This window comes from Zalophus californianus, chromosome 1, assembly GCF_009762305.2.
Source record: "Zalophus californianus isolate mZalCal1 chromosome 1, mZalCal1.pri.v2, whole genome shotgun sequence".
Lineage (NCBI taxonomy): Eukaryota > Metazoa > Chordata > Mammalia > Carnivora > Otariidae > Zalophus > Zalophus californianus.
In genome coordinates this window covers 9027410-9039400 of record NC_045595.1, presented here as the reverse complement: position 1 = coordinate 9039400, position 11991 = coordinate 9027410, and the positions used below count along the sequence as shown (strand labels likewise).

At 58.3% G+C, this 11991-nt stretch overlaps 3 protein-coding genes across 6 annotated transcripts in view; 2 read left to right on the top strand and 1 right to left on the bottom strand.

Moving 5' to 3' along the window:
- The first annotated feature begins 3624 nt into the window (after positions 1-3624).
- On the top strand, positions 3625-7361 carry KLF1 (Kruppel like factor 1). Its single transcript, XM_027586828.1, has 3 exons — positions 3625-3741; positions 4523-5366; positions 6566-7361. The coding sequence occupies exons 1-3, from the start codon at positions 3655-3657 to the stop codon at positions 6739-6741; spliced, it is 1107 nt and encodes a 368-aa protein (XP_027442629.1). The 5' UTR covers positions 3625-3654; the 3' UTR covers positions 6742-7361.
- Positions 7362-7845: 484 nt separating this feature from the next.
- Positions 7846-10383, top strand: DNASE2 (deoxyribonuclease 2, lysosomal). Its single transcript, XM_027584977.2, has 6 exons — positions 7846-8191; positions 8311-8488; positions 8578-8656; positions 8970-9134; positions 9224-9421; positions 9835-10383. Exons 1-6 carry the CDS (start codon positions 8097-8099, stop codon positions 10191-10193), a joined length of 1074 nt encoding a protein of 357 aa, XP_027440778.1. The 5' UTR covers positions 7846-8096; the 3' UTR covers positions 10194-10383.
- A 219-nt stretch (positions 10384-10602) lies between these two features.
- Positions 10603-11991, bottom strand: part of MAST1 (microtubule associated serine/threonine kinase 1) — a 34689-nt gene continuing 33300 nt past the window's right edge. For all 4 annotated transcript variants that reach the window (XM_027587545.2, XM_027587547.2, XM_027587546.2 and 1 more), the window contains one exon: positions 10603-11968. In XM_027587545.2, coding sequence (XP_027443346.1) covers positions 10716-11968 — 1253 coding nt within the window. In that variant the 3' untranslated portion in view covers positions 10603-10715. The remainder of the gene's footprint in view (positions 11969-11991) is intronic.

Below are 11991 nucleotides of genomic sequence, written 5' to 3'. Positions count from 1 at the left end.
CGATTGTCTGTGGGCGGTTGTGTGCCATTGTCACTGGCTGTGGCTATGTGCCTGAATGTCTTTGTGGTTTCTTGTCTGTGTAGTTGTAAGCTTGTGTAATGGTATTCCGTGCGATCGTATGTCTGTATGAATGATTCTGTGTTGTGATGGTTTTCTCTCTAGGTGTGGCTATTATTTTTGTGACAACATGACTGGATATTTGTGTGTATGTCTGTGTGGTTGTCTACCTCCATGTGTCAGTGTGATTTGGTCTGTGTGCACTTGGACAGGACTGTGAGTGCGATATGAGTATATGCCTGAGTGAGTGGCTGTTCTCACCTAGTCACTTTGATGAGCATTTGTGTGATGTGCATTTGAATCTGGGTGCACTGTGCTTGACCATCGCTGTATCTAAAAGGCACATATCTAGCATGACATGGCCTTTTCCCAGGTGGGGAAAGTAAGGCCCAGAAAGCAGAATGATCTTGCTCAAGGTTACCATGGGCCAAATGCAGAGCCTGGTTCCCAGGCCAGGCCCCTCCCTGCCCACCAGGAACACGTCTCCCCACGTCGACATTCTAGCTATTTGTGTGTATATCATGTTCTACCTCACATACCATCTCTGAATGAGTGTGCTGGGAGTAACGGTGGGATTGTGTTCTGAGTGTGATCCCTGGCCTGCCTGTCCCCAGGTGCCTGGAACCTGGGTGTCCCTAGACTCTCCCACTTTCTGGGCCCTTCTTGCCCTTAACATCCATATGAAACAGTTTGAGCCCTCCTCCTCACACAGTAGGGATTCCATCACCACCCTGAGATGTCCCTGATTCTGCATGGCTCTCATTCTTCTGGTCACCTCCCTTCTGCAGCCAGTGGCCTCTCTCCCCCACCCCCTTCCTTTCCCAGAGCTCCCTACCCTGAAGCTGGTGTGGGTGTCAGAGGGTGATGTCAGTATCCACACCAGGAAACCCAAACTAAGTTTCAGGCCTTGCCACACTGGGAAGTCATTATCCCTCCTGGCCACAGGCTCCTAGAGGACAAATGCTTCCAGCCAAATTCCCCCCCCCCCTTCTTGCCTCCCATTTTAGAGCCACACAGTCCTGTTTAGTGCCTCATCCCAAACCAAGGAGATCTCTCTCCAAGAGAGACTCTGCTTTCTTCTCCAGGAACCCACTAATTCCAGCCATTTTATTTTATTGAGGCAAAATTCACATAACACAAATGAACCATTTTTTTAAAGATTTTATTTATTTATTTGACAGAGAGAGAGACAGCGAGAGAGGGAACACAAGCAGGGGGAATTGAGGAGGGAAAAGCAGGCCTGCTGCCAAGCAGGGAGTCCGATGTGGGGCTCGATCCCAGGACCCTGGGATCGTGACCCGAGCCAAAGGCAGACACTCAACAACTGAGCCACCCAGGCGCCCCCATAAATGAACGATTTTAAAGTGAACAATTCACTGGAATTTAGCACATTCACGATGTTGTGCAACTACCACCTCTATCTAATTCCAGAACATTTCCATCACTCCAAAAGGAGACCTTGTACCCATTAGCAGCCACTCCCCGTTCCTCCTCCCCCTGCCCCTGGCAGCCACTTATCTTTATGTCTGTTCTTTTTTTTTAAGATTTTATCTATTTATTTATCAGAGAGAGCACAAGCCAGGGGAGTGACAGGCAGAGGGAGAAGCAGGCTCCCCACTGAGCAAGGAGCCCGATGTGATGCGGGGCTTAATCCCAGGACCCAGAGATCATGACCCGAGGCAAAGGCAGATGCTTCACCAACTGAGCCACCCAGGCGTCCCTGACTACCTGTTTTCAATTCTTTGGGATATATACCTAGGAGAGGAATTGCTGGGTCATATGGTAACTCTTCTCCAACTTTTGGATTGTTTAACTTTTGGAAGAATCACCAGACTTTTCCACAGTAGCTGCATTTTCCATTCCCACCAGCAGTTTACGGGGTTCCAATTTCTCTCTACATGGCCATCTTAGTGGGTACATTGAGCTGGCTTTTATATTACTTGCTTCCCCCTCCCTTTGTGGCACATGATAATATTTTGCCTTTTTGTGCGATACGTTTGTGATGCACCAACTCTGATTGTGGGTCTGTGGTAATGTGTCTACATCTGGGCAAGGTTGTGCGCTTTTCACTATCAGAGTGCTAGATTCTATGTTGGCAGGATTGTCTGTCTTTGACTGGCCGTGCCCCCTATGGTTGGGCATTGGTAGCTGTGTAATTGTGTGACCACTTACAAACTGTGACCGTGACAGGGGGCCTGAATATGTAAGGTGGTAGGTTTTATATGGTGCCATGCACGGATGTGTCTGATGTATAGCTGTGTGCATTACTACATCATCGTGTGTTTGTGAGTGGTTGTGTGTTCCTGTGTTTTTCTGGAACAGTGTGTGATTGTGGCGGTAACTGTCTGTGGGATTATGAATTCTATGTCTGAGAGATTGTGTGACCATATCATTGTGTAACCAATGCAGCGTATAGCTGTGTTTTTGTGCCTGGGAATTGGGTGTCTGTTCATCGTCTACATGATATGCAGACGCACAATTCCATGTGCAGGGACTATATGGTCTGTGTGACTGAGGGACCAGGAATCTGTGTCACTATGTAACTGCCTATTGTGTGTGGATATGACCGTGGACTAGGTGTCTATGATGTGTCCGTAGCATCCACCCAGGTTCCCAGGGCACAACAGTGGAGGTCCCTGGTGTAGAAGCTTGGATCCCCACCCCGCCCCCCCATGTGGGGCAGCAATCAAAGAGCAGCCAGTCCTAGAGCAGGGGTTGCTGAGGGTCTCCTGTACATCCTCAGGTACTTCCTGTGGCCTGATGATCCGACCGTCCCATTTCACCCCGCAGAGGGGGTCACTTCCCCCGCCCCCCGCCGGCCCCATCACACCGGAGCAACTGTGGTCACAGCAGCCTCCCCCCCACAACACAGCCCAACTCCACACAGCACCCCGCAGAGGGTCCATGGTCGACAGCTGGCGGCTGATTGGGAGGGGGTCCTCCTGGCACTGGGCTCAGGCCCTGCGAACTCACAATCCAGGCAATTTCAAACCAACCCAACGAGAAGCCCCAGCCCCCAACCCTCCCACTCATCGGGAACAGAGCTTCGGCTGTTCTGGGCTCCCACCTGATAGCAGGCTCCAACATCTGGGGTGTCTGATAATGCTTGGCTTGGCAGGGACTTCAGGCCAAGTCCCGCCATCAGCACGGTCGCTGCTGTTTATTGGGGAGGGGGAGAGCTACAGGGCCCCGGTCACAGGAAAGGGTGTCTCAAAGCCCCTTCTCAGGATCCCCATTCTGTCTGTTACCCCTTCTACAGGAAGATAACTAAGAGTAGGGCACCAAGTCTCTCCTTTTGTGGGGACTCAGTGCCTCGCTTTACCAACACCTGAACCCTCAACCTCTGAGCCCCCAGCCCCTGAACCTCTGACTTGGCTTTTTATATGGGGTCAGTCCTTAAGGCCCAGCCCTTAAGCAGGCTGAGATGAGGTCTCTTCCCCAGAAACAGTGACCCCCGCCTTGCCTGCCTCTTATCAGGGGCTGCAGCCAATCAGCTGAGGGCAGAGAGGAGCCCTCCAAGGGGCCATTGGTGTCTCAGAGCCCACGAGGCCACGGAGGGAGAGGAGGCCTGAGGCCCAGGGTGGGCACCAGCCGGCCATGGCTGCAGCTGAGACCGCCTTGCCCTCCATCAGCACGCTGACCACCTTGGGCCCCTTCCCGGACACACAGGAGGACTTTCTCAAGGTGGGGCCAGGTGGGGTGTAAGTGGGCTGGCTGGGGTCCTGGGCTGTGGTTAGAGCTTGGGGGGGGGTGTCTAGTCTGCATCTTGCTCTGCATCTTACCCAAGGCTGGGGGTCCTCAGCCCAGGCCAGGCGTCTGAACTTGGTCTAAGGACCTATTCTTGTCATATAAGACTGAGGCTTGGAGGGGCACCTGGCTGGCTCAGTAGGTAGAACATGCAACTCTTGATCTTAGGGTCGTGAGTTCAAGCCCCATGTTGGGCATAGAGCTTACTTTGAAAAAAGAAAAAAGAAAAAAGGAAAGAAAGAAAAGAAAAAAGAACCTGAGGTTCAAAGCTGAACACTGCAGCAGTCCACAGTAAGACAACCCCAGATATCAGGGGGAAACAGCAAATGCAGGAATTTAATCTTGGGAATTAATTTTGGGGGGGGCAGGGAAGGAGAGGGAGAGCCTGGAGGAAACTGAGGCAAGGCTGCCCCCCACCCAGCCTTCCATGCCTAGCTCTTCCCCCCCTTCCCCCGTGCCTGAGTGTGGCTCCAGATAATGTCAGTCTTATCTTGGGTCTCCAGCCAGACCCATCGACCTCTGGTCCCCGGACTTGGAGGGGCTGGAGGGAGTGTGCAGTGTAAGGGAGGGGGACAGACTGATATGACAGACAAGCAACCAAGACCCCTTTCCAGAGCCTCTGGCCAGCCTGCCCCCATTAGGGCATCCAGCCCCTTCCGTCTCTGGGCAGGGTACCCTGGTGTCCACCGAAGCCTCACGCTACCGGCTCCCTCCCCAGTGGTGGCGCTCTGAGGAGGTGCAGGACTTGGGTCTCGGTCGCCCTGATCCCACCGGGCTGCCCCTCCACGTGAGGCCGGAGTTGCAGGACACGCCCAGGGAGGACGAAGACGGCGAGAGGGACTCGGCCACTGCCTGGGATCTGGATCTCCTTCTCACCAATTTCTCGTGCTCAGAGCCGGGCGGCGCGCCCCAAACCTGCGCTGTGGCGCCAGGCGAGTGCTCCGGGGTGCAGTTCCCGCCGCCGCCCCTGCTGCCGCCGCCGCCACCCGAGACTCCCAGCCCGTATGTGGGCGGCCCGGGGCTGGCTGGGCTCTTGGGTCCCGAGGAGCACCCGGGCTGGGCACGCCCGGCCCCAAGAGCCCCGGCCCCGGACGCCTTCGCGGGCTCAGCCCTGGGCCCAGCCCCCGAGCCCAAGGCACTGCCGCTGCAGCCGGTGTACCCCGGGCCAGGTGCGGGCTCCTCCGGCAGCTACTTCTCGAGGACCGGGCTTTCAGTGCCCACGGCGCCAGGCGCCCCCTACGGGCTGCTGTCCGGGTACCCAGCGCTGTACCCAGTGCCGCAGTACCAAGGGCACTTCCAGCTCTTCCGCGGGCTCCCGGTGCCTGCGCCCGGCCCCACATCACCCCCCTCTTTCTTGAGTTGTCTGGGACCCGGGACGGCGGGTGCGGGACTCCGGGGAACCGCAGGAGACCCAGGAGGGATCGCGGACGCGGCGCCATCCAAACGCAGCCGGCGATCGTGGGCGCGCAAGAGGCAGGCGGCGCACACATGCACGCACCCGGGCTGTGGGAAGAGCTACACCAAGAGCTCACACCTAAAGGCTCATCTGCGCACGCACACAGGTGAGGGAGCGGGGCGCGCGGCTGGAGGATGGGCCTCAGGACCAGAGAATGGCTGGGGAGCTGGAAAACCCGAGCAAGTGGCGGAGCTAAAGCAGAATTTCGGAGCCACGGGCAGGGCAGAGGGAGCTGGGAGCCGGCCTGGGACCCCGGGAGCAGGGTAGGGGCACGGAGACAACCTGGGGAACCTGAGGAGCGTCTCAGGGAACAGACAGCTAAGACCTGGGCAGGAGAAGGGCCAAAGAGCAGAAAGCCTGGCAAGTGACAAAGGGGGCGGGCTAGAGGAGGGACTGCGGAGAGGGGACAAGCTTGGAATGCCAGGGGCGGGGTCAAAGACAGAGGGTTCAGGTGTGGGGCCAGCGGAGAGCGGGGGTTAGCGGCCAGGAGTATAAGGCTTGGGTTGCTTGCCGGGGAGGCGGAGCCAGACTGTAGGGGGCGTGGCCGCACTGAGGAGGAGAGGCAGGGCCAGAGTCAGTTTCCGGAGCCCAGAAGCCGAGGCAGGTCCAGGACCGTAGAGGGACTAGAAAGGAGGGTGGGCAGCGGAGGAGAAAGCCGGGTCCCAGGGATCCTAAGACGGGGCGGGGCTGTGGAATAGAGGCTGGGGAGAGGAGGAAGGGTGAAGCCTAAATTTAGTAGGAGTCCCCACAGGGCCACGTGTACCTTCCTGTGCAGAGACGCATGGGGGGAGAGGCCAGGAGTAGCCTGGGGAGAGAACAATCACCGGGGACAGGGCCTGGATTTCGAGGCCCAAGGGTCAAGGCCGGGGGAGGGGCGGGGGGGGCGGGCAGAATTAGGCGGCTGCTGGAGGGTCCCCAGGGAGGGGCTGGAACACAGGGAGCCAAGCCAAAGGACGAAGGTGGGGATGGCTTTAGGACTCCGGGGCAGGGTAATAGGGAACAGGAAATGAAGCCAGTGGGGTAGGGGACACGACTTGGGTCCAGGAAATGAGAACGGGTTTGGTGCCAAATGCAGGTACAGAGGGGTCGAGGTCGCAGAGGCAGGACGTGGGTGCAGAATCAGGACCTTCCCCTGAGAGTGAGCGCCTCCCTACATTTTGCGTGCTGGGGCGCCTCACTTGCCTCACCCCAGTACGGACCAAGGGTGAGCAAAGGAGTGCGACCAGATAGATGCAGAGGCAGACGGGGGAGGGGTGGGGCGGACAGTGGCGCTCAAGGCTTCCTCGTCCCCCACCCATCCCCCAGGGGAGAAGCCCTACGCCTGCACGTGGGACGGCTGTGGCTGGAGGTTCGCGCGCTCGGACGAACTGACCCGCCACTACCGGAAGCACACTGGACAGCGCCCCTTCCGCTGCCAGCTCTGCCCGCGCGCTTTTTCACGCTCCGATCACCTGGCCTTGCACATGAAGCGTCATCTTTGAGCCCTGCCCCAACACTTGGACCCTTCCAGGGGATTGGGGATGGAACAACAGCAGATCCACACAGGGTGGTTTTCCCTCGGACGGACCCTCTCCTGGATTCGCGGCCCCACAGATCCACCCAAAGATCAAGGGCTGGCCCATAGACAGACTGGGGGAACCTCCAACCCAAGCTCCCACGCGTCCTCAGCCACAGAGCTACACAGATACAGCAAGAGAGAGAGACCTCCAAATAAACGGACTCTGTGGGACACTCAGACATTTCGGACAGAGAGACAGACCCTCAGAGAGCTGGACCCTCAGACCAGCTTACAAGAGGCCCTGGGCAGTGGGAGTGGTTGTGGGGTGAGGCTTCCCAAAGACCCTGGGCCTAGAAGGGGGGTTTCACACCTTGACTAATGAAGCTCTGCATAGTGGCTGGATCTGCTGTGAATGGTTATAACGGGTCCTGTACTAATGCCCCTCCCAGATAAAGGTTCAGCGTTGGCCTGACTTTGTGGGTTTTGGGTGCTGGAAGATGGGAGGAAGCTTTACTCTCGGGGTGAGATTGGGGGGCCATACACACCTTCACACCCTCATGTAAACTTCAGCGACCCCTCTCGGCACTGAAGGCTTTGCCGCCCCTCCCGGTCACACCCCCAGTTTAGCCTAAATTGTCCTTGTCTCCTGCCTTGAACCCCAGGTACATTCACTGGGACCGTCTCCCTGGGTCCCCAGCCCTCAGCCTGGCCCCATCACCCTCCACCGTGACCCGATCCAAAATATTCCCTTGAATAGCTATCTCAGGAGGCCCCAGGAAAACATGTGGAATAAAAAGGGGGAGGATCAGGAGCACAAGCGCCCCTTAAAAGAGCAAAGTTCACAAGAGTTAGACTTCAGGTTGTAAGACAGGAAAGGAAAAAAATCCAAATCTGCGTTTGACCCAGGAGCCGGAGCAGCGGGGTGCTAGCGGAAGAGAGCAGTTTTGAGACTAGCCACAGAAAGAGACGGAGGCGGGGCCTAGCGGAGGGATGTGAGCTATGATTGGCCAGGAAAGGAGTCGGAGGCGGGAGAGGGTCATAGGAGGCGTGGCCTGAGCCGGACGGGCGGGTGGAGTATTATCAAGAGTTGAGTCCGCCGGAAGCGCGAGGTGGTGCCCGAGGGGAGTGACCGTCAGAAAGGAAGCCCCGCCCCCGGAGGGCCTCGAACTGACTTTCAAATCTCAGCTTCTCTGTCTCGCGGGCAGTCTCCATCCTCGTGAGGTTCCGGCTGGGGTTCCCACGCCTGTCTGGGGAAGTGAAAGTCGACTAGGGACCGGCCCGGCCCAGCTTGTGACCTGGCGTCCCGGGCCCCAACACAGATTCCTGGACCCAAGCGCCATGGCCACGCTGAACCCGATGCTCCTGGCCGCGCTGCTGTGGGTCCCTGTAAGGACCCTGACCTGCTACGGGGACTCGGGGCAGCCTGTGGACTGGTGAGTGCGCAGGCGCCGACCATCCCCCGGGGTCGGCCTGGGGGGGTGCACGGCAACTGGGTGAAGCCAGGGTTCTCTCTCTTCCCCTCCCTCCATTTCTCCCATTCCTCAACTTCGAGGTTCGTGGTCTACAAGCTGCCAGCCCAGAGCGGGCCCGGGAAAGCGGCGCAGAGCGGACTGCGATACAAGTACATGGATAAAGACTCAGGGGGCTGGCGCGACGGCGCGGGGTCCATCAACAGCTCGGCGGGGGCAGTGGGCCGCAGCCTGCTGCCGCTGTACCAGAATGCCAGCCAGGTGAAGGGGGGCCTGGGCTGAACCTGGGTTGAGACGCTAGGGCCCAGCCTGGAGGGAAATTTAAAGTTGCCCCATCCATCTCCCCCCAGCTCGCCTTCCTGCTATACAATGACCAGCCACCTAAACCCAGTGGGGCTCAGGACTTGTCCAGTCGGGGGCACACAAAGGGTGAGTCCCGGATTGGGGCTGGGGAAGGGCTCTGGTTTTCCTATGCATTTTCCCCAGCTAACCCCTGCCCTGCCCAGGGATGGGGTGGTGGGGGGGTGCTCTGTCAGACTCTGGACATCTGCTTCCTCATTATATTAATATTGTTTTTGTTTTTGACTATGAGAATTGACAGCGGCAGAAACTGAGCTCAGCAGTGGTGTCGACACTGCCCACACCTTCTCCAGGCCCCCGGCAAATGGAGGGTGCTCCTGGTGGCATACGTGCTTGTTGGGATGCCTTGAGCAGTCCTTCTGATCCCTGTCTTCTGGTTCAGGCGTGCTGCTCCTGGACCAAGAAGGGGGCTTCTGGCTGGTCCACAGTGTTCCACGGTTCCCTCCACCCACCTCCTCTGCTGCATACAGCTGGCCTTTTAACGCCCAAACCTATGGGCAGACCCTGCTCTGTGTGTCTTTTCCCCTCACGCAGTTCTGGAAGATTGGTGAGTGTGGACAGGGAGGCAAAGTGAATCCCTGATTCCCAGGCCAGAATGTGGAACAGTCCTTCATTTTCTCCACCCTTGCTCTCCAGGCAGACAGCTGACTTACACCTACCCCCTAGTGTATGACCACAAGCTAGATGTGGCCTTCGCTCAGAAAGTCCCCTACCTGGAGGATGTGGTCAAGGGCCACCATGTTCTCCACGGCCCCTGGAACAGCAGTGTAACACTCACATCCAAGGCAGGGGACACATTCCAGAGCTTTGCCAAATTTGGAAAATTTGGAGATGGTGAGTCCTGAGACTAAGGGTTGCAAAGCTTTTTTTTCGGCAGAGGGGGTGCCTGGTGTGTCCATGGCTAAGGGCAGGTCAGGAATAAGGACTAGGACTCTTTGAGAGCCACAAGCAAATGAGAGGTGGATAACTGACTTGGGTTCACATACTGGTTTCTGGCTATGTGATGTGTGGTTCAACCAGAGCCTCAGTTTAACCCGTCTGAGAAATGGGGACACCGATTATCTACTTTAAAGGATTGCTATGAATGAAATGATGCATGTAAAGCATTTGGTAAGGGCTATTAGTTTTAATGTTTGTCATTCCCTATGTTTCCAGGAATTGACAACTGAGGAAACTGAGCTCAGAAAGGGAAAGGGGCCCCAGCAGTGACCCTGACCCTGTCCATGCCCTTTTTCCATCCTCCACAGACCTGTACTCTGGCTGGTTGGCAGAAGCCCTTGGCAGTAACTTGCAGGTCCAATTCTGGCAAAACTCTCATGGCATCCTACCCTCCAACTGCTCCAGGGACCAGCATGTGCTGGACGTGACCCAGATAGCTTTCCCTGAGCCAGCTGGACCAGCCTTCAGTGCCACAGAAGACCACTCCAAGTGGTGTGTAGCCCCAGAAGGGCCCTGGGTCTGTGTGGGTGACATGAATCGGAACCTCAGAGAGGAGCAGCGGGGTGGGGGCACATTATGTGCCCAGCTACCAGCCCTCTGGAAGGCCTTCCAGCCTCTGGTGAAGGCCTGGAAGCCCTGTGGGGAGAACAGAACCTTCTTTCCATAAAGCCCAGCAGAGCATGTAAGAGCTAAGGCTCAGAAGCCAGTTGGGACTTCAGCTTGAACCCCAGTTTAATGCCTAATTGTGTGACCTTAATGATGTGCCTTAACTTGTGACTCAGTCTACTCATCTGCAAAATGAGAATCACAATACCTGATTCAGGACTGTTGAGAAATAAAAGGAAATTGGTGGATGATGGGGCTGCTAACCTTTTTTCTTCAAGTGGACACTGGGACTCCAGACAACATTACAGCCCTTCTTCTCTCCCTGACGGTCTGGGGACAGCTGGTGTATAAATGAGACCCAAAGTGGGACCACAAGGAAGGGTCCACCCAAGACTCACCTCCCTTCTGGTTGGTAATCAGACCTCAAGACGCACACAGGCAAGGGGGCAGAAACACAATGTCTTGCCCCGCCAGGGGAGGTGGGGTGAGCCCCAGAAAGCTCACACAGCACAGACACACTTTATTTATATGTGTACATATGTATACAGGTGGCTGTACAGAGCAGGACCAGCGGCCCCATCGGCTACGGGCCTGGAGGCGTGGGGCAGGGTGCACCTTTTTTGGTCAGGCCCACTGGGGGTACAGCTTCAGCAGGGCACCGGGAGGTCAGCCCCACCTCAGGCTTGGTGGCTGGGACCAAGAGGGAAGTGGGTAGGACTGGGGGCCCTGCACTGCTGGGTGCATTCTTTGTGGGGGCTGGGGAGGGGGTTTGGGGTTCTGGAGAGAGTTTGGGGGAGGTGGGCTTGGAGCGAGGCCCGCTCAGCGTGGTCCGCTCCTCCACCACCTCTAGCACCCAGCACTCCCGACCCCGGGGGACCTCAGGTGCGGGAGGCGCCAGGGATGTGGATTCCTGCAACCCTTTGGAGTCTGCACCAGGAAGCTGGGGCGCGCCGGCCTTGGCCCCAGGACGCACAGGCTCTACGACAATTGGCACCGGGGGTGTGCCTGCCTCACCCGAGCTGCTGCGCCTGCCGGTCTCGTGTTCCTGCACTGGGCTCAGTGCGGCCTTTGCCACAGCCCTGGCCACCCCACCTGCTCCATCCTCTGTCTGCACGCTCTGGTGCCGTGTGCCGCTGGCGTCCAGCGTCCGGCCCCCGGGGGTTGTCACACGGGGTGGGGTGCAGGCCTCGGCACCACCCGGAGACTCCTTCTCCTTACTGGACGCCGGCGGCCTGGGGGCGCCCTCGGGCAGCAGCGGGTCCGCGCCCAAGCTCAGGGGCGACTCTTGGCGGCCCAGGCGACGGACGGCGACCTGCCTAGGTGTGCCAGGACCCTCGATGGGGGGCGTCTCGCCGTCAGACTCGGCGAGGCTATGCAGCGCCAGCTCGCCGTGGAAGTCCTTGCGGAAATCTGGGTGGCCCACCTCGAGGCTGTGTTTGCGCAGCGCGCCCTTCTTGTCGGCGCCCAGCGAGGCTCCCAGCTTCTCTGCAGACTGCACGCGTTTGAGGAGCGGCGAGCGCGGGGGCTCGGCACTCTTGGGGCGCGGGCGCACCACCGGCGGGGACGAGTGCAGCTTCGCAGGGAAGCTCTGCGTCGTGTGGGAGCTGCCCACCGTGTGGCCCGGCAGCGGCGGCGGCGACGCCTGTGTCGGGGACGGCGTGTGTGCCAGTGGCGACAGCGGGATGTTGCCGGCCGACTTGCAGCGCGCAGAGCGGTACTGGCGGTGCAATTTCGGCGACAGGCCGTGCAGCGTGCTGGGCCGGATGTGGTGCGACGCCGACGACGCTGGCGAGTTGGGCGTGCTCGAGGCCGGCGAGCTGCTCTGGGAGGAGGCGCCTGCGGGTGGGCGAGAGGGGCTG